Genomic DNA, 20,111 nt, shown 5'->3' with positions numbered 1-20,111 from the left:
GCCCTATACCAGCCCTATACCAACCCTATACCAGCCCTATACCAGCCCTATACCAACCCTATACCAGCCCTATACCAGCCCTATACCAACCCTATACCAGCCCTATACCAGCCCTATACCAGCCCTATACCAGCCCTATACCAACCCTATACCAACCCTATACCAACCCTATACCGCACTATATCAAACTTTTACTGTATCTGAACCACATCTACCTTGCACCTGTGCTGAGACTATACCATACCTATACTGCACCTATACAGTACCTATACTGCACCTATACCCCATCTATACTGTACCTATATCATAACTATACTACATCTATACTGCACCTATACAGTACCTATACTGCACCTATACCCCATCTATACTGTACCTATATCATAACTATACTACATCTATACTGCACCTATACCCCATCTATACTGTACCTATATCATAACTATACTGCACCTATACCTCACCCATACTGTACCTATACCACACATATACTTTACCTATATCATAACTATACTGTACCTATATCATAACTATACTACATCTATACTGCACCTATACCCCACCTATACTATACCTATATTATAACTATACTACATCTATACTGTACCTATATCATAACTATACTGCACCTATACCTCACCCATACTGTACCTATACCATACCTATATCATACCTATACCACACCTATACTGTACCTATACCGTACCTATACCGCACCTATACTATACCTTTATCATAACTATACTGTACCTATATCATACCTATACCGCACCTATACTGTACCTACATCATACTTATACTGTACATATACTGTACCTATACTGCATGCAGGTTAACTAAAGCTGTCGTTAAAGATGAACTGCAGTCTATTCACACAATTTGTAATAAAAACATCTTTTCCATTCTGAAGCTTCCCTCCAATCACTTTGCATATTATTTTATATATACTGCAATTCTGTACTTGCCAAATATGCTGCAGAAATCTCCCTCCGCTGAGTCTGGCTGCAGCCATTTTAACTGTGGGCAACTGAAGCTGCTGCCTGTTTACTTCCTAGATTTACACAGAGGCACACCTCCAGCCCTGCAGCTCTCATTGGCCCTCTTAGGACTCACTCCCCCCCCCCCCCTCCATTCCTGGCAAACTCTCAGGAGAGTGAGAGAGAGAGAGCTGTGCACGATGTCCTGAGCCTAGGCTAATGTATAAGGGATTTACTGGCAGGAAAAAAAAAGTTTTACTATCCAAAGATAAAACAACAACAAGGGGAGAAGATTTAATAGATGGAAAGATGAAAAAAATGACAGAATTTCCGATTTAAGTGCATCGATGCTTTTAAAGGGCCCCAATGATGGCCGCCAGAAGAACATCTCAAAGGACTTTCCCTCCTGTAATATAATTCTGCCTGTCCCCTCCCCCCCTTACCACCCCACTGTTCTATGGGCAGTGCCCACCCAGTGGGTTCAGGAGCAGAACCACCGCCATAAATGTGCTCTGGCAGTTCCAGCACTCGGGGGAACAAACTTTACCGCTCCTCATTGCTGCACTGAGGTGACCTTCTTATTGTCTACACTGATCTGGACGCCTCATGCCGCCTCATGCCGCCTCATGCCGCCTCATGCCGCCTCATGCCGCCTCATGCCGCCTCATGCCACCTCATGCCGCCTCATGCCGCCTCATGCCGCCTCATGCCGCCTCATGCCGCGCCCTCCTTACTGATAATCACAAGTTCGCCTTCGCCCGCTCTAGTGCTGCTTTTCTTTGATATGGCGCTACTATTGGGCACTAAGTGTCCCTTTCAGTGATTTCCTGTGATATTCTATGTTTGTACCCCCCCCCCAGCCTGGTGTGTCAGAGGGGCCGCGGTTCTGGAGGAGGTGGAGAACAGAGGACCCGTCCTATCCAGTGGCTCCCCAGGGGGTGGCGCTACATTTGCAAAAGTACAAACTATTTTTATCTCCGCTGAGCAGGAAGATGACAGAGCGGTCGCTGCACACTGCGGAGGGGCGGACCTGCCACAGCGCTGCTCTCCCCTATGGGGGATGGGATGACGACGGACCGCAGTGCCCCCCGATCCGATGACGGGTCGGGGACATCCGACGCTGCATAGACCTCTATGGAGAGTCCCTTCAGGTCCGCCTGGAAAACTGACATCCGGGTCTGAACGGATCATCCGTGTGAAAGGGGCCTTAGTGTTGTTCCGGCTGCTACTAGATATATGTCAGCGCGATATACACCAATTATTTCTATTACTGTCAGTCAAGTGTCAAAAGACTGCAAGCGCAATCAGCACCAGCTCTGGACACTGACAAGGCAGCAGCGGTGACAGTGGAGAGGAACGCCTCACAGGTCAAGCTTTGTTCTCAAAGTAAGAAATAATTATGGGGCGCCCCCTGAATCCTCCACAGTTAAGAATAAAAAAAAAAGAAAAAATAGTTCTTGCCACTCATGACCGGTACTCTGGACTTCTCCATCCACATCTATCAGTTCAGTTCTAGACGCCCCTTCCTGCAAATACCAGAATGAAACCTCCACTTTCTAGTGGCTGCATCTCCCAATGATTCTACATTACGGGGACTCCGTCACTGGAGGAAGACCCCAGTAGCTGTGGAATGTCAGCAATGGTTAGCCGGGACTGTGAGTGGTGGTGGTGGGGATTCCTCGCCACTGAAGATACAAAAATATATCACAAACCTCGCGGTCCAATCCGGAGGTCACAACGCTGATCAGTCCGGAGGATTGATTGATGGTGAACATTGTAGGGGTAGGTGAAGGGGGATCCTGATTTGTGATATAGTAGGCGAGAATGCCGTTATTCGTGTCCTCGGTGTCATCGGCGTCTATTGCTGTGACATTCATCACAGGAGTCCCTAAAGGGGGAGGAGAAGAGACATTACAATGGAAGTATCTGGAGGGAGTGCCCATAGGGAGTGCCCATAGGTAGTGCCCATAGGGAGTGCCCATAGGGAGTGCCCATAGGGAGTGCCCATAGGGAGTGCCGCTTCACTAAAGTCATCACATGACAACAAACCCCAGAAGATTGTTTGATGAAAAAGCCAAATGACCATCCAGCCCCCCCCCCCCAGAACCCCAGAGGAGGCAGCGGGGGGGGGGGGGGGTGCTGTTTTATGGACACACTTAGCCATCTTGGGAGAGAGCACACACAAGTGTCCCCAGAACATGAGGAGGAACCAGGAGCACCGAGGAGGGACCCGAGAAGAGGAGGATCAGGACTGCCCCTTGCAAAACCACTACAGAGGGCAGGTGGGTAAGACATGTCTGTTATTATTAGAAAATGAAACCTTTAGTCCCCTTGTACACGGGGCACCCGAAAAAAACGAGCTGCAAACCAACTATCTATGGCAGGAAAAAGCGGATATAAAAACACGTTTTTAGTAGCTTTTTGCATTGACATTAATGTGTGTTTAGTCACATTAGATTTTAGCAGCATTTCTCTGCCTGTATTCAAAATCAATCGTTCCCTATGAGAGCCAATTAACTAATCCGACTTTCAGCCCATTGATTTGAATTGAGGTCCCATCCAAGTTGGAGATCGGAGGAAGAACACGACCAGAGATAGAAGCCTGAAGGAAGAAGACCAGAGGAAAAAGATCAGAGAAAAAGGTCTGCAGGAAGAAGACACTACTAGAGGGAGAAGACCGGAGGAAGAAGTCTGGAGGAAGAAGACACCACTAGAGGGAGAAGACAGGAGGAAGAAGTCTGGAGGAAGAAGACACCACTAGAGGGAGAAGACCGGAGGAAGAAGTCTGGAGGAAGAAGACACCGCTAGAGGGAGAAGACCGGAGGAAGAAGTCTGGAGGAAGAAGACACCACTAGAGGGAGAAGACAGGAGGAAGAAGTCTGGAGGAAGAAGACACCGCTAGAGGGAGAAGACAGGAGGAAGAAGTCTGGAGGAAGAAGACACCGCTAGAGGGAGAAGACAGGAGGAAGAAGTCTGGAGGAAGAAGACACCGCTAGAGGGAGAAGACAGGAGGAAGAAGTCTGGAGGAAGAAGACACCGCTAGAGGGAGAAGACAGGAGGAAGAAGTCTGGAGGAAGAAGACACCACTAGAGGGAGAAGACAGGAGGAAGAAGTCTGGAGGAAGAAGACACCGCTAGAGGGAGAAGACAGGAGGAAGAAGTCTGGAAGAAGAAGACACCACTAGAGGGAGAAGACAGGAGGAAGAAGTCTGGAGGAAGAAGACACCACTAGAGGGAGAAGACAGGAGGAAGAAGTCTGGAGGAAGAAGACACCACTAGAGGGAGAAGACAGGAGGAAGAAGTCTGGAGGAAGAAGACACCGCTAGAGGGAGAAGACAGGAGGAAGAAGTCTGGAAGAAGAAGACACCACTAGAGGGAGAAGACAGGAGGAAGAATTCTGGAGGAAGAAGACACCACTAGAGGGAGAAGACCGGAGGAAGAAGTCTGGAGGAAGAAGACACCACTAGAGGGAGAAGACCGGAGGAAGAAGTCTGGAGGAAGAAGACACCACTAGAGGGAGAAGACAGGAGGAAGAAGTCTGAAGGAAGAAGACACCACTAGAGGGAGAAGACCGGAGGAAGAAGTCTGGAGGAAGAAGACACCGCTAGAGGGAGAAGACCGGAGGAAGAAGTCTGGAGGAAGAAGACACCGCTAGAGGGAGAAGACAGGAGGAAGAAGTCTGGAGGAAGAAGACACCACTAGAGGGAGAAGACCGGAGGAAGAAAACAAAATATTACAGCACACACATGCAATAAAGACATTTACCTCCAGAAAGGCTTATTTAAAACACCATTAGACATTATCAAAAAATATGGGGATTTAGTCACTATATTGCTATATGGTGCTTAGTACCCCATGATTAGTGGGTCCGACACTGTCCATACATTATGCATGTGTGCTCTGTAATATTTTTGTTTATTTTTTAGGGTGTGCCCCCCAAATATCTTGCTGGAGGAAGAAGACACCACTAGAGGGAGAAGACCGGAGGAAGAAGACACCACTAGAGGGAGAAGACCGGAGGAAGAAGACACCACTAGAGGGAGAAGACCGGAGGAAGAAGACACCAATAGAGGGAGAAGACCGGAGGAAGAAGACACCACTAGAGGGAGAAGACCGGAGGAAGAAGTCTGGAGGAAGAAGACACCACTAGAGTGAGAAGACCGGAGGAAGAAGACACATTGAAGATTTTTAATAAAGGACTTGTCACAAAGGTATCTTGTTTTTATTTACACTACACTGCATTATTTGGGGTGAATGGGTAGGGGTACAATGTACCCCATACTCATTCACATCGGGGGGAGGAATCTGGGGGGCCCCCTTATTAAAGGGGGTTTAAAGATTCCGGTAAGCCCCCCTGCCCGCAGATCCCCACAACCACTGTCCAGGGTTGTCAGGAAGAGGCCCTTGTCCTCATCAACATAGGGACAATGTGCTTTGGGACGGGAGGGTGCAGGGCCCCCCTGCCCCAAAGCACCCACCCCCTCATGTTGAGGGCATATGGCCTGGTATGGTGCAGGAGGGGGGCTTACCCCCCCCCCCCCTTGTGACCTGCTGGGCTGCATGCTCAGATAAGGGTCTGGTATGGATTTTGGGGGGGGGGGGCCCATGCCATTAGTGTGGGGTTAGTCCAGAATGAAGGGTCTGGTATTGTCTTTGATGGTGGGGGGACCCACGCATTTTCTAATTTTGGTGTGGGGTTCCCCTTCAAGATCCTTGGAGCACAAGTCACATGTCACAATTCGGAACATGAGGATACAACTTGGATGCGACTTCAATTCAAATCAATGGGCTGAAAAAAACGTTTGACGTTGTATGCAGCGTTAAGCCGCGTTTAGCAGCATCAGATTCTGGTCTTCGGAACGCGTCGGCCCTGAGGTTTTTGCCGCTTGAAAACGCCTCTGCCACTTACAGCTCCAAAAACCCAAATGTGCATGGACACAGATAACATGGAGAGGAGCTGCAAAAAAAAGAAAACCACATCTGGGGAAAACAGCTGTAAAAACTCCCCGTGAGCCCGAGAGGACCTCCAATCACTTTACAGTTAAGTCCTAAAACAAAAAAAAAGACAACTTACCTGGTCTGGACCCCTCAACTACCGAACCTTCAAACAGCGGCTGGGTGAAGACCGGGCGATTGTCGTTCTGATCGGTCACTTTAATAAAAATCTCAATGGGGGTCTCCACTTGTTGTCCATTTGATGAGACGGCGAAGAGCAGGAGCTGGAAGAAGAGGGAACAATCTATTATTTTCCAATCGTCTTGTCTGACGTACAGTGCCTGGAAAAAGTATTCATACCCCTTGGAATTCCCCACATGTTGTCATGATACAACCAAAAACATAAATGTATTTTATTGGGATTTTATGTGATGGACCAACACAAAGTGTCACATAATTGTGAAGTGGAAGGAAAATGATAAATGATACAAATAAATATGTGAAAAGTGTGGGGGAGGGGCATTTGTATGGCGCCCCCTTTACTCTGATACCCCCTAACTAAAATCTAGTGGAACCAATTGCCTTCAGATGTCACCTAATTAGTGAATAGAGTCCACCTGTGTGTCATTTATTCTCAGTATAAATACAGCTGTTCTGTGAAGCCCTCAGAGGTTTGTTAGAGAACCTTAGTGAACAAACAGCATCATGAAGGCCAAGGAACACACCAGACAGGTCGGGGATGAAGTTGTGGAGAAGTATAAAGCAGGGTTGGGTTATAATAAAATCTCCCAAGCTTTGACCATCTCACGGAGCTCTGTTCAATCCATCATCGGAAAATGGAAAGAGTATGGCACAACCGCAAACCTACCAAGACGTGGCCGTCCACCTAAACTGACCGGGCCGGGCAAGGAGAGCATTCATCGGAGAAGAGCCAAGAGGTCCATGGTAACTCTGGAGGAGCTGCAGAGATCCACAGCTCAGGGGGGAGAATCTGTCCACAGGACAACTATTAGTCGTCTCTCCACAAATCTGCCCTTTATGGAAGAGTGACAAGAAGAAAGACATTGGAGAAAGAAAGTCATAAGAAGTCCTGTTTGTAGTTTGTGAGAAGCCATGTGGGGGAGGGGGCAGCAAACATGTGGAAGAAGGTGATCTGGTCAGAGGAGACCAAAATTCTACTTTATGGCCTAAAAGTAAAACGCTATGTGTGGGGAAAACCAACACCGCCCATCCCCCGAACACACCATCCCCACCGTGAGACATGGTGGTGGCAGCATCATGTGGTGGGGATGGTTTTCTTCAGCAGGGACAGGGAAGCTGGTCAGAGTTGATGGGAAGATGGATGGAGACAAATACAGGACAATCTTAGAAGAAAACCTGTTAGAGTCGGCAGAAGACTTGAGACCGGGGCGGAGGTTCCCCTTCCAGCAGGACAACGACCCGAAACATCCAGCCAGAGCTACAATGGAATGGTTTACATCAGTCATGACCGGTTCAGGCTGGTGGTGAGGGTGTAATGGTGTGGGGGATGGGATATCACCGGTTCAGGCTGGTGGTGGGGGTGTAATGGTGTGGGGGATGGGATATCACCGGTTCAGGCTGGTGGTGGTGGGGGTGTAATGGTGTGGGGGATGGGATATCACCGGTTCAGGCTGGTGGTGGGGGTGTAATGGTGTGGGGGATGGGGTATCACCGGTTCAGGCTGGTGGTGGTGGGGGTGTAATGGTGAGGGGGATGGGGTATCACCGGTTCAGGCTGGTGGTGGGCGTGTAATGGTGAGGGGGATGGGGTATCACCGGTTCAGGCTGGTGGTGGGGGGTGTAATGGTGTGGGGGATGGGATATCACCGGTTCAGGCTGGTGGTGGGGATGTAATGGTGTGGGGGATCCACACCATGTGTGGCCTCCACACTCACCGCATCTCACCCAATAGAGCAGCGGTCATCACCCCTGTCCTCGGGGCCCACTAGCAGGCCAGGTTTTATGTATTACCTTGAGGAGATGCAGACTAGAATAGTGCAATCATTGAGCAGCAAATGAGATCACCTGTGATGTATTTCAGTTATCTTGCAAACCTGACCTGTTAGTGGGCCCCAAGGACAGGGTTGGGGACCACTGCAATAGAGCAACTTTGGGATGTGGTGGAACGGGAGATTCGGCATCATGGATGTGCAGCCGACAAATCTGAAGCAACTGTGTGATGTTATGATGTCACTATGGAGGAAAATCTCTGAGGAATGTTTTCAGCACCTTGTTGTATCTCTGCCACCAAGAGTGAAGACCAAAGAGGGTCCAACCCGGGACTAGCAATGTGTACCTAATGTTTACTTACCGTATATCTGGGTATAGTCTCCCTGTCCAGAGGTCGGGTCACGTTAAGCCATCCAGTACTCCTCTCAATGACAAAAGTCCCCACGGGCGGAGAGTCGGCCCCTTGGCCGGTGATGCTGTAGAACACAGAAAGTTCGGCTGCCCGGGTGGACTTGACCTAGAAGGAAGCGATAAGGGAAATGAGAAGAGCGATCAGATTTCATAAAGGCATCAGAGTCCTAATTATTTATTTTATATGGATGGACTACAACAATAGATTCTCCCCATCATTTGTGTTGTTATGTTTGACCTGAATAACACTCCTCCGGCCAGCAGGGGGAGATTGAAGTCCAGAGAACTCATAGACCTCAATGTGGCACACCTGGAACCTTGGGAGTGGTAGTTTGAGGCTGCCCATTGGACGAGGCAGTTTACTGAACTACAGATCCCACCAGACCCTGTGCTCTGAGAGCGGGAGGGGAGAGCTCTCTTGGCAGTCCATGAAGGAAGACCTGTCTGTGCCGGTGGGGAAAACAAAGTAGCCCATGAAAGCCTGGCGATGGAGAGGAGGTCGCCGGGGATCAGCAACTCTGTCAGTCTGGTCCATCTTGCAGGGTTGCAAAGAAGAGACCTAAGCATTCACCAGACCCTCCTCTCCCACCATTCACAGCTACACTGGAACCCGCCCAAGGGGCCCCTTCCATTGCAAAAGCCTATCATCTCATTAGAGAGTTGGTGAGAGGAGCACCGGCCCATCTTGTACTGAAAGTAGGACAATCATCATACCCAACCAACCCGCATCCATCTAGAGCAATCTGGTATTCTGTCACTTAAAGGGGTCATAATGTCTTATGGTTTCCATTGGTTTGTATTAAGGTGAAAAACCTCCAGTGGGGCAGCTGCCCCCAGAGCCCCCCCCCCCTTTTCTTACCTGAGTCCGTCCGTTCCAGCCATGTGCACAAGCCAAGCCGCTCCAGCCGCTGTCTCCATCCTCATTGGATAGAGCCAGTGGCTCCCGCTCACAGGTGCCCCAATGGAAAGCGTCTCTCCTTGGGGGCACCCGGTGAAAAGGAGGAGCCAGGAGCGCCACACTGGGCACCCCAGAAGAGGAGAATCTGGGCCACTCTGTGTAAGAGCCCATTCACACAGGGGCAACACGACTTGTAGGCGACTTGAGTCAGGCAACTTGGACACGACTTGAGTTAAGATCACAGCGCGACTTGGGACGACTTCAACACGACTTGTGCTGACTTCAACCTGACTTGGGACGACTTACAATTCGCCCCAGGCCAGGCGACTTTTGCCGTGGCCAAGCAGAGAATGAGCTCAAGGGGGAACTCCACGGCAAATTTCTGAAAAAAAATTGGCGTGGGTTCCCCCTCCGAGAGCATACCAGGCCCTTAGGTCTGGTATGGATTCCAAGGGGAACCCCCTACGCCGAAAAAACGGCGTGGGGGTCCCCCCCAGATCCACACCAGACCCTTATCCGAGCACGCTACCCGGCCGGCCAGGAAAGGGGGTGGGGACGAGCGGGCGGCCCCCCCCCCTCCTGAGCCGTACCAGGCCGCGTGCCCTCAACATGGGGGGGTGCCTTGGGGGAGGGGGGGCGTGCGGCCCCCCCACCCCAAAGCACCTTGTCCCCATGTCGATGAGGACAAGGGCCTCTTCCCGACAACCCTGGCCGTTGGTTGTCGGGGTCTGCGGGCGGGGGGCTTATCGGAATCCGGGAGCCCCCCTTTAATAAGGGGGCCCCCGGATACCGGCCCCCCACCCTATGTGAATGAGTATGGGGTACAATGTACCCCTACCCATTCACCTGTGAAAAAAAAGTACAAAAAAAAACACAACACAGGGAAAAAATATTTTATTGCACAGCTCCGGGGGTCTTCCGTCTTCGGGGGTCTTCTCGCCGGACTCCTCCGCTATCTTCTTGTAGCTCTTTTGCTAGCGGAGGAGTCCGGCTTTCTTCCTCCCCGCCGCCGGCCTCTTCTCCCGACTTCGGGGGTCTTGTCCCCCTCTTCGGTTCTTCTGCCGGGCCACCGCGCCTTCTTATAGCTCTTTTGCAGGCGGTGGCCCGGTCTTCTGTCTCCGCCGCCGCCGCCGCCTTCCGTTCTTCTTCTTCTTCTTCTTCTTCTTCTTCTCCAGGAGATGTTGACACGACGCTCTCTCCGGCCACAATGGCAGGGACGCGCTCCGCTGCCACTTATATAGGGACAATGGGGCGGTGTCACATGGGTTGATGTCACATGGGTTGGTCACATGGGTTGATGTCACATGGTAAGGGGGCGGGGTCACCATGTCGCGCTGTGATCTTAACTCAAGTCGTGTCCAAGTTGCCTGACTCAAGTCGCCTACAAGTCGTGTTGCCCCTGTGTGAATGGGCTCTAAGGCCGCGTACACACGCGCGGACTGTTCGCCCAACTTTGTCCGTCCAACAGTTTCGGCAAACAGTCCGCTCAAAATTAGCATGGACGGACATGGCCACACACGACGGACGAACAGTTTGCTGAAACCGTGCGCGATGACGTGAACGGCACGTACGACGGGACGAAAAATACGACGTCCTATACACTGCATTATAGCTTTCGGCGTGAAAATCCTTTCTGAGCATGCGCGCAACTTTGTTTGACGAACAAGCCTACACACGAGCGGACTGTCCGCTGAAACAAGGTTTCAGCGGACAGTTTTACGGAATTTCCGAAAAACCTTGTCCGTCCAACTGTCCGCTGAAACTGTCCGCTGAAAGCCCACACACGAGCGGACTGTCCGCCCAAACACTGTTCAGCGGACAAAGTTGGACGAACAGTCCGCCCGTGTGTACGCGGCCTTAGTAAAATATGTTTGTTATTAAATAAAAATAAAACAATCACTTTAAGCACATACCGTGCCATTACCAAGCCAGGGTTGTGGTCATCTTCTATTCCTCCCCGCAATGAATGGCACCTACTGTTATCTTACTGCACGCAGTGCTGAAGGTCTATCTTAGGCGCACCAATGCTCAGATGAAAAATGGCCCCAACATAAGCCGGCAGAAGATTAACTTTGAGGACTGCCTCTAATATTCACCTTACAGGTTTGCCTTATATCCCTCCACTTCATTATATATTGTATTGTTCACACTCACCTCGTTAATTTAGGCCACGCTCTGCCACCATTAGTGCATGTCGGCTGTACAGCCCCGATATTGGTAGATCTACTCCTGCCCATCATTACATTTTGGATGGCATTGCTGGTGTTATGCTGGTCTGGGTGGCCCATCTCTCTTATATTTAGCCCTCATGATTAGCCACCTCTTATGCTAAACTGTTGTATTTGGGTTTCGGCATTACCCGGTAATAATATAATCAGACTACCTCTGCTGACTGCTTTGGTTTCTGTTTTTGGCACTATCATTGGAGAATAAGGATTATTTGCTGTTTGCTTCTCTTTACACTCAACCTGGCTTGTTAGAGGGAATGAGGCCCTTGGGAAGGTCGAGGCCAAGAACAAAGGACCCACCCTACTGCTGCTCCTATGGGGGTAGCCAGTGGCAGCCGATGCTTCGTTTCATTGGAATTCAGTGCCTCCGGGACCTAACATGTAGATTTAGGGGCCGGGTGCATGGATTGGGGGGTGTCACCCCTGCGCCCCTAATGGAGTGGCTGTCGCTCTGGGGGTAGCGCCAAATAAACTTTGCTCTGTCCTTGTGACCCCATCTACTTTTATTTTTCTGATGTCCATGGATTGTAGGTAGGATTGTTCCTAAACTGTGACATCACAACAGTTTGTGGAAAAAAGTTTGGGGACTCCTTACAAACTTTATTTTTACTGAATGGACCCCAATACAAAATCTTGTGGAAAGCCTTACCAGAAAGGTGGCGGTTGCTAAATACGGCTAACACCATATTATTGCCGATGCTTTTAGAAAGGGAGATCCAACAAACGTATATAGGTATCGGGGTCATCTCTCCTCAAACCTTGGGCCATATGCTGTGCCAATCCTGAACAATGTGGGGCAATGTCAGAAGAGAAGCATTGCATGCAGGAAGGAATTTCTTTATTTTTAATGTTTTGCTCATCCGACACAGAAGGAAGACATGCTGAGCCCTCTGTGCTAATAACCAATGTGTGATGTATTCTATATGGAAGGAGAAAGGTTTGGGTTGTAGGTACCTGAATGAGCCTTTTGGGAAATGGGCCTCTTTCATTTTCAGAGCATTGAATTGGTGGGATGACCCAATCTCTCTTCTGCCTGCGAAGCTCACGTGATGGATGAGAATGTTCAGCCTGCAGAGGACACAAACAATTATCACAATCAGCAAAATTGTCAGGTCACCTTGAGACGAGGTGACAGATGCACACCGTAGGGATCAGGAGTGCACCGCAAGTTTGCGGACCCTACGGCTGACTGCTACGGACGGAGACAGATCCCACCGGGGTTAGAGCGTAAGATTCCCTGGGGCGCGGAGTCTAAGAGCCAGCAGGTGTTCACCAGCGCCTCTAGTGGTGAGAATGGACTTGGCTGCAACTGGCTCCAGGTCGCGACCCCCAGGGTCCCCCAGCTCACACCCACAGTAGGCAACAGGAGGATAGGCATAGTGAGGGATAAAGCCAAGGTCGGGGCCACAAGCAGACAGGAATAGTCAGGGACACGCCAAGGTAACGGAACAAAAGAAGAGCACACGGCAGGTAACAGGAAGCTAAACACACAAAGGTTGATCAGCAGGGTTGGCCTGCAGTGCACAGGTTAATATAGAGCTCCCTGATAGGAGCTAGGGTGGAGTCATGCCAGAGGATGGATTACAAAAGCAGTCAGGTGAGGGTCGGCTGGTCTCTAGAGATGAACACATGGAAACAGGTAAGCAGACAAACTCTATTGCATAACCATGACAAAAATAGAATACTTTATAACTAAAAAATAAAAACTCCAGCCAAAGATGACATTTCGTGTTATATGCTGTACATTTATTTCATTTTGATTGAATGAAGGCGGATCAATCATCTGCTTTCTTCTCATATCATCCCCAATGGAGCTCCCTACTGTCTCATCTGCCACCTTGAAATAAATGAACAGCCGACAGTGATAGTGGAAAGTCCTCTTTGCGATGTCCAGTCCTAGGAACTTGTTTCTGAAGTCTCTTAAACAAATTCTGTAAAACATATTTTTGCCCCCAGTGAGGGCTTCCATTAGCACGAAACGCGTCGTGCAGAACTACAACGGTGACGTCATCACGCCTGCTGGGGGGTGTTACGTGTGATCTGTGTGTTATGCTGTGTTACCATTTTTTTATTTGAGTAGATGACTGGTTTTAATAAAACCCTCGCTGTTATACTGCACCATCAGAGACCTCCTTCCTTTTGCATGCTTTATTCTGATATGACCAAAGGCGGGCCTGATCTATGGCAGATCGATGTGGATGGCGGTGTAAAGCGGTGTGAACCGGTAATGGAAATTGTGTGCCGCTCAGGCTACAAGGGAAGGCAATCCTGTATCCACCACTGTCAGTGCAGACCGGGGAAGGAGCTTGTCTCCATACAACTGGTGAGCAAAGGATGGATCCCATGAAGCCATCAATGAAGACCCAATGGTAATGGAATGAATGGCAGTGGCAGGAGCCGGGCTGAGACTGACATTCATTCCGATGCCATTGGGTCTGCATTGATGGGCGGCTTCATGGGATCCATCCTTTGCTCAACAGGTGTAAGCGGTGGAGATAGTGAGAGCACATTCTCCATCCAGAAGGTCGGAGTGTTGTTTATCCATCCATCCATTCCATCATGGAGCACTTGGTGTGTTAGGAAGTCACCATCCATCCATCTATTTTGGGATTTCTCCCTAAAACGCTGTAAGACCTCCCATACTCTGCGGTCTGAGGGTCTGGTAAGTGGCCTTGGTGTGTTGGTGTTCACAATGGTGAAGAGTTTGCTGATACATAGGATCCCTTGGGTTGTTTCCTTGGAGTTCGGATACACTTTATCTTCTGGATCTTGTTCTCTGCACTTTATTTACAGATGAGCTTTATTGGACGTATATATATATGTTTTGTGGGTTTTTCTATATAGTACATGATTTATTGATTGATTTGTGTATTTTTAATATATTTATATGGCACTATATATATGATTTGTGGCACGTCCACTTTCACTTATTTATGGCGGCCCAAGATAATGGGTGAAATATTTCTCTAGTGTGTCACATGCGGTGATGTAGTGAGTGCCGCTACCAATCACAATTTAGATATTTGCACCGTTTTGTTTCGCTGACACTTTAGGACAAACACTTTATACATTGTGTAAAACGCGTAGAGCAGTATTGGGTGTAATGAGAATGTAACCCCTTCATCACCATTGCTGCCCTAAATGTGACATACAGGATGGAACACCGTGCCGGCTGCGGTCTCCAAGGTTTTTTTACAAGCAGACTTCATATGATCACCTCTTCATGGCGGTTATATTGATCACATGATTGGGAAAAGTTCTGACTGTTAGTGGAGTGCTCAGCTGTCAGAGACGGCGTGGTTTTATGGCTTTGAGCACGCAACTTGTATGTTCTCCTACCTGTTAAATCTGGAATGTCTATTCATGTCCCTTGGCGTGGGGCACCGTACTGGGAAGGCTGATCTACAGATTGCAGATGCCAGCTGGTTAACCCTTTTGTTTTATTAGAATCAACAATTAGATATGATGTTCCATATGTTCTCCTCTACTCATGTCATGGAACCCTTCATATACCACTTCCACTGGCACAGCTACAGACAATGGGGGCATCAGAGATAATCCTAATCCCTAAATCCTTCATATTGATCTTTCGCTGCCCCCTCTTGCCATGACTGGATGGATCCTCCACATAAAGCTGCACAAGGGACCCTGAGTACAATGACTCAACACCCATCATGGGTCTTCTGACTTGGATTCCATGAGAGGACACGTGTAGAAGTATCTGTGGACCTGCCCGGTACTTCCCCTGTGTGGTTCTGTGTGGACAGTCCAGCACCTCTCTGGGTGAGGTCACAGTAAAGGGTATATTGGTGTATAACTGAACCCGGGCCCCATTGCAGCTGCCCTGACTCTATGGACACCCCACCCCCACCGACAGCTAAGGAAGAATATTTTCAGCATCAATGAGCCCCATTCAGTCTGGAGCTTCCTCTACTGATGGTATTATTGGAGGTAGGGAGAGACATGGGAGGAAGACCCCCACCATTCATACAGTGACCTACCTGCACCACACACGGGGGACTCACCTGTTTGTGGTGGGGGTGGCGTTTTCTCAGTATCACGGTGGTCTCGGTCAGCTCATTATTCCCCTCCAAAGCCACAACACTGAACTCTCGGTGTCCATGAAGCTTCAGATGTTCCTTCACTACGATGGAGCCGTCAGCCTGAACTTCAAAATGAGAGTCTTTGGATTCATAGCGAACCTTCGATTTCAGGCCGCAGGTAATGAAGTCCACTGAAAGGTAAAAGAGGGGGAGGGGTGAGCATTGAGGTCATCCCACCACGGCACGCCCCCCGCCACGGCACGCCCCCCGCCACGGCACGCCCCCCGCCACGGCTGTTCAATTCTGGATTTTCTCTTCAAAATGTTCAATTCACTAAAATGAATATTGTGTAGAGCTGGAATTTTATATCCAAAGCCAAAACCTTTTTTTTTTTCACCTTTTGATAGAGAGGGTAAGGGTTAGACCTCTGTGAGGTTTTTATTGCCCTCTGTGTCCCACCCGGAGAGCTTCCCCCACTGACCTGTCTGTCACTGGGGCAGAGAGTTGAGGGGGGACAACCAAATTATTATAAGTGTCACCAGAACAGCAATACAGGGGGGTCTCCAGAGGGACATCTGTTCTCTGGGGAGATTTCCATCCCTATTCTTCATATCTCCAGGACAGGAAATGAAGAGAAATCTCCCCAACAGGACCAAAAAATCCAAAACAGAAAAAAGAAACCCTTCTACCCTGTTTCCCCTAAAATAAGACCTAGCATGAGTGTCGGTGATGGCTGCAATATAAGCCCTACCCCCCAAATAAACCCCATCCCCATGCAGCCATTGTCGACAATCACGCTAGGTCTTATTTTAGGGGAAACAGGGTAATAGAGTTTAACTAGTTATTTCCTGTGACCCTTTATTTTTCTGCAGCTGCAAACTGTAAGATGATTGTATATAGATTTACAGTAGAGATGATATTGGAATATAATTGTATTCTATTTGTTACAATTTTGTTCCAGCCTGGCACACTCTTACCCCAGAGGAAGATAGAAACATTGTATCCACTTGGGTTACCCTGATTATAGGGCATAAGCCCTATTTTATTTTATAAAGACTTATAATTTGTGCATAGGCCGTATCCGGTATAACTGGGTATTGCTGGGATATGGAGCCGCCCATTAGGATGTATGATATGTCAGCCATGTATTTTTTTTATTGAACACGCGTCTTATGAAGTATAAATAAAGATTAATATGATTTGTATAAGAAAGTCTCATAGATGGCTGCCCATGGGAGATAAACATACATGGAGTTATTGAAGGATGTTGGCAACACGTTAGCTCAGTTTAATCCCCCCCCCCTCCCCTCTTTATATCTGTAGATGTGATTTCCCTTTGGAAATATCTCACCAAAAATGACATTTGTGTTGCAGGGGATGCCCTAAATCTGACTTGTATATTAGTGCAGACTTCTGGGAAAATCAGTCAGCCAATCACACAATCAGGAAATGACATTTTCAGGGGGCGGTCCATTTTCCATGTGTGTACAGAGCGCCCCCAGGTGGCCATATTGCATTTTAAAGTAAATCACAGCAGCCGCAGATAGAAAATAAAATACATTTTCAATAACAATCAATTGCAATATGACTTGTGTAGCAATTTTAGAAGTTAGATAATGTTTTTTTTTTGCTATTTTTATTTCCCTTATGAAAGTGGAATCACCATTTGCAGGAACTAATGAGAAAAAAAGGAAGTAATTCCTAGCAGACTAGACACCGGGGAAAGAGGTTGCACAATGGTGGTAGACATATAACATTAGTCTTCCACGCACAATACCGACCTTCCAACACCACAAAGCATGTGTTCAGTTGTGTTATATTCAGATACCAAACTGAGATTTTGCAGACTGTTCCCATACAGCTCAAGCAGCCCTGTATAATGAAACATCCAAAGTTATGTACTAGAAAGTTCCCCCCATACAGAAAGCTGGATAATGGACATTCTACATTGTAATTACCTTCAACACTGCATGCAGACTGTATTGGGGGTCATCTCCTCCAGAGATAAATTAGGTCAAATAAAACATTTACAAGGTATCTATTATACACCATATAGAGCAGCCTTTCCCAACCAGAGTTCTGCAGAACCCCAACATTCCTACAGAGGTCCCCAGGGAGTCCTGGATCAACAGGCAATGTCTGCCTCTCAGATAAGTAACAACTTCGACTGATGAAGACGCTGACCAGCATCGAAACGCGTCCCATGTCTACAGTGATGTCCGGGGATTCCAGTCTGGGGTTGAACACTTATTATGCCGCGTACACACGACCGGACTTTTTGACAGCAAAGGTCCAACGGAACAAGTCCGTCGGACAATTCGATCTTGTGTGGGCTCCATCGGACCTTTGCTTGCCAAAAATCCGGCGGACTTTAGAAATAGAACATGTTTTAAATTTTTCCAACGGAACTCTGCCAGACCGAGAAATCTGTTCTTGTGTATGCTGGTCCGACGGACAAAAACCGACACTAGGGCAGCTATTGGCTACTGGCTATGAACTTCCTTATTCTAGTCCGGTCGTACGTCATCACATTCCAATCCGTCGGAGTTTAGTGTGATTGTGTGTGGCCAAGTCCGTCGGAACTCTGCCGAAAGTCTGCCAGAAAGTCCGTCGGACCTAGTCCCTTGAAAAGTCCGGTCGTGTGTACGTGACATTATAGTTGGACTGACAGCGGCTTCCTCCATCTTCAGCACTCCTTATCCCCAGTCAGTGGGCAAGTTCTTTGGCTGCCCCTTGGACATTTCTGGCTCCCAAGTCACCCTTATGCCATGCCCCACACATGCGTACTTTTGTGAGTGCATTTTTCATCTTTCGATAAATTGTCACTTATTTTTTAATGCTACACTATGGGGCTGCATTGGTGTTTCTTTTGTTTTCTTACAGTTTATTCTTCATTATGAGAAAAGGCATTTTTAACAAGTTTAACAACTGTCAGTGAATATTCACTACTACTGGAAGACCGAAGCCCCTGTTCCTTTAATTCCTGTATGGCCACTTCATAGCCTCCTCATTCACTGATAACATTCACATCCAATGAAGAAGGTGAACAGATCTTCAGCTTCAAGAATGCAAACCGTCCACCTGAAGAGGTTATAGAGCCCACCCAGTCAGCCATCCTCCTGACAGCCGTCTACGGCCTTCCAACAAGATAACAAAAGATAGGAGAAGGACAGCCACCCTGATATTATCTGTGTCACAGGAGCTTCCCACCACTCCATCTGGATTATGATCAAACCAAAGTGAAACCATGACCGGTACTCTTACCTTGACCCACCACCGTGCCGGGGTCCAGAGATTTGGGCACAGAGAAATGATAATCCTTAATAGCAAAATCATAGCGACAAATCGCCCAGTCTGATAATCCTCCCGTAATCTGCGGCAAGGCAAGAGAAAGCATTGGTTGGTCTACAGAAGAGAACTTTAATCATTAGAGGCACATGGGGGTATCTAACGAGACATCGGGGGTGTATCTAGCCACACCAATGCCACAGAGAAGTGACACCCTCCTACAATGTTAAAGGAAATGTATAATTCTTTTGTACATCATTTTTTTATTAGGGTTATAATTGAAAAATAAATACATTTTATTATTTTTCTGCTTTAGGTCATTGTTTTGCTTTGGTGGCTAGTAAGGTCACATTGCAATAAAGCAAGGAAGCACAGACCTCTGAAAAATTTACTGGCACAGCCAAGTTTTTACTGGCATTTCCAGAAGTTACAAAATTATAGTTTTAAAGCAGAGGTCCACCCTAAAATGGACCTCCGCTCATCGGAATCCCCCCCCCCCCTCCGGCGCCACAATTGCCACCTTTCAGGGGGGAGGGGGGTGCAGTTACCTGGATAATCCAGGTAACTGCACCCACTTCCGGGCTAGCTCTCTGCGGAAAGGGGCGTACGTTACGCCCCTTTCCGCAAGCGCCCGCCCCCTTCAGCAAGTGCCCCGCTGCCTGCTGGGAAACACACAGCTCCCAGAGGCAGCGGGGACCGTCCGGATTGCGCCACGCGGCTCGCGCATGCGCAGTAGGGAACCGGGAAATGAAGCCGAAAGGCTCCATTTCCTGATTCCCATACCCAAGATGGCGGCGGCAGGACCCGCCAGACGAGCGAGCGATCGGCTTCGGGTGCCGACATCGCGGGCGCGCTGGACAGGTAAGTGTCACTATTTAAAAGTCAGCAGCTGCAGTATTTGTAGCTGCTGGCTTTTAAAAAAAAAAAAAAACACGGAGTCCCGGTGGACTCCCGCTTTAAGTACAAATTTCACTATTTAGGCTACAAACAAGTACAATATGTAATTAGTAATGTGATGTAAGGTAGATAATAAGGGGAAAAAAGGAAAAAAGTGTGCCAGACCACTCATTACTAAGCATTAGTAATGGGCTCGGACGTGTTTGGCTCGAACCTTCCAGGAAGCCATTCCTGCACACCGCCAATCATAGGCAGTGAGGCATTTCTCAACCGGCAGCTGCACATACTTACACTGCCTATGATTGGCGTGTGCAGTGCCAGCTTCCTGGCAGGTTCGATCTGAACACACCCGAGCCCATCACTACTAAGCATAGGAAAAGGCAACATGATAGAGAGGATATGGCCATGGGCGTCCGCAGAACTTTTTTCAATGGGGGGCAAAATTTTAGGGTCACCCATGCGCCG

General features: G+C 48.5%; 1 protein-coding gene across 1 annotated transcript in view; it reads right to left on the bottom strand.

Moving 5' to 3' along the window:
- Positions 1–20,111, bottom strand: part of LOC143926641 (cadherin-1-like) — a 68,877-nt gene that overhangs the window by 28,751 nt on the left and 20,015 nt on the right. The window contains exons 2-7 of the mRNA XM_077450566.1: positions 18,726–18,834; positions 15,444–15,652; positions 12,373–12,486; positions 8,243–8,398; positions 6,051–6,195; positions 2,690–2,865 (exon numbers count right to left, since the gene is read on the bottom strand). Coding sequence (XP_077306692.1) covers positions 2,690–2,865; positions 6,051–6,195; positions 8,243–8,398; positions 12,373–12,486; positions 15,444–15,652; positions 18,726–18,834 — 909 coding nt within the window. The remainder of the gene's footprint in view (positions 1–2,689; positions 2,866–6,050; positions 6,196–8,242; positions 8,399–12,372; positions 12,487–15,443; positions 15,653–18,725; positions 18,835–20,111) is intronic.

Source organism: Lithobates pipiens, unplaced genomic scaffold, assembly GCF_037356315.1.
Source record: "Lithobates pipiens isolate NorthernLeopardFrog02 unplaced genomic scaffold, aLitPip1_a1.2 Scaffold_10, whole genome shotgun sequence".
Lineage (NCBI taxonomy): Eukaryota > Metazoa > Chordata > Amphibia > Anura > Ranidae > Lithobates > Lithobates pipiens.
This window is presented reverse-complemented; position numbering and strand designations above follow the sequence as displayed.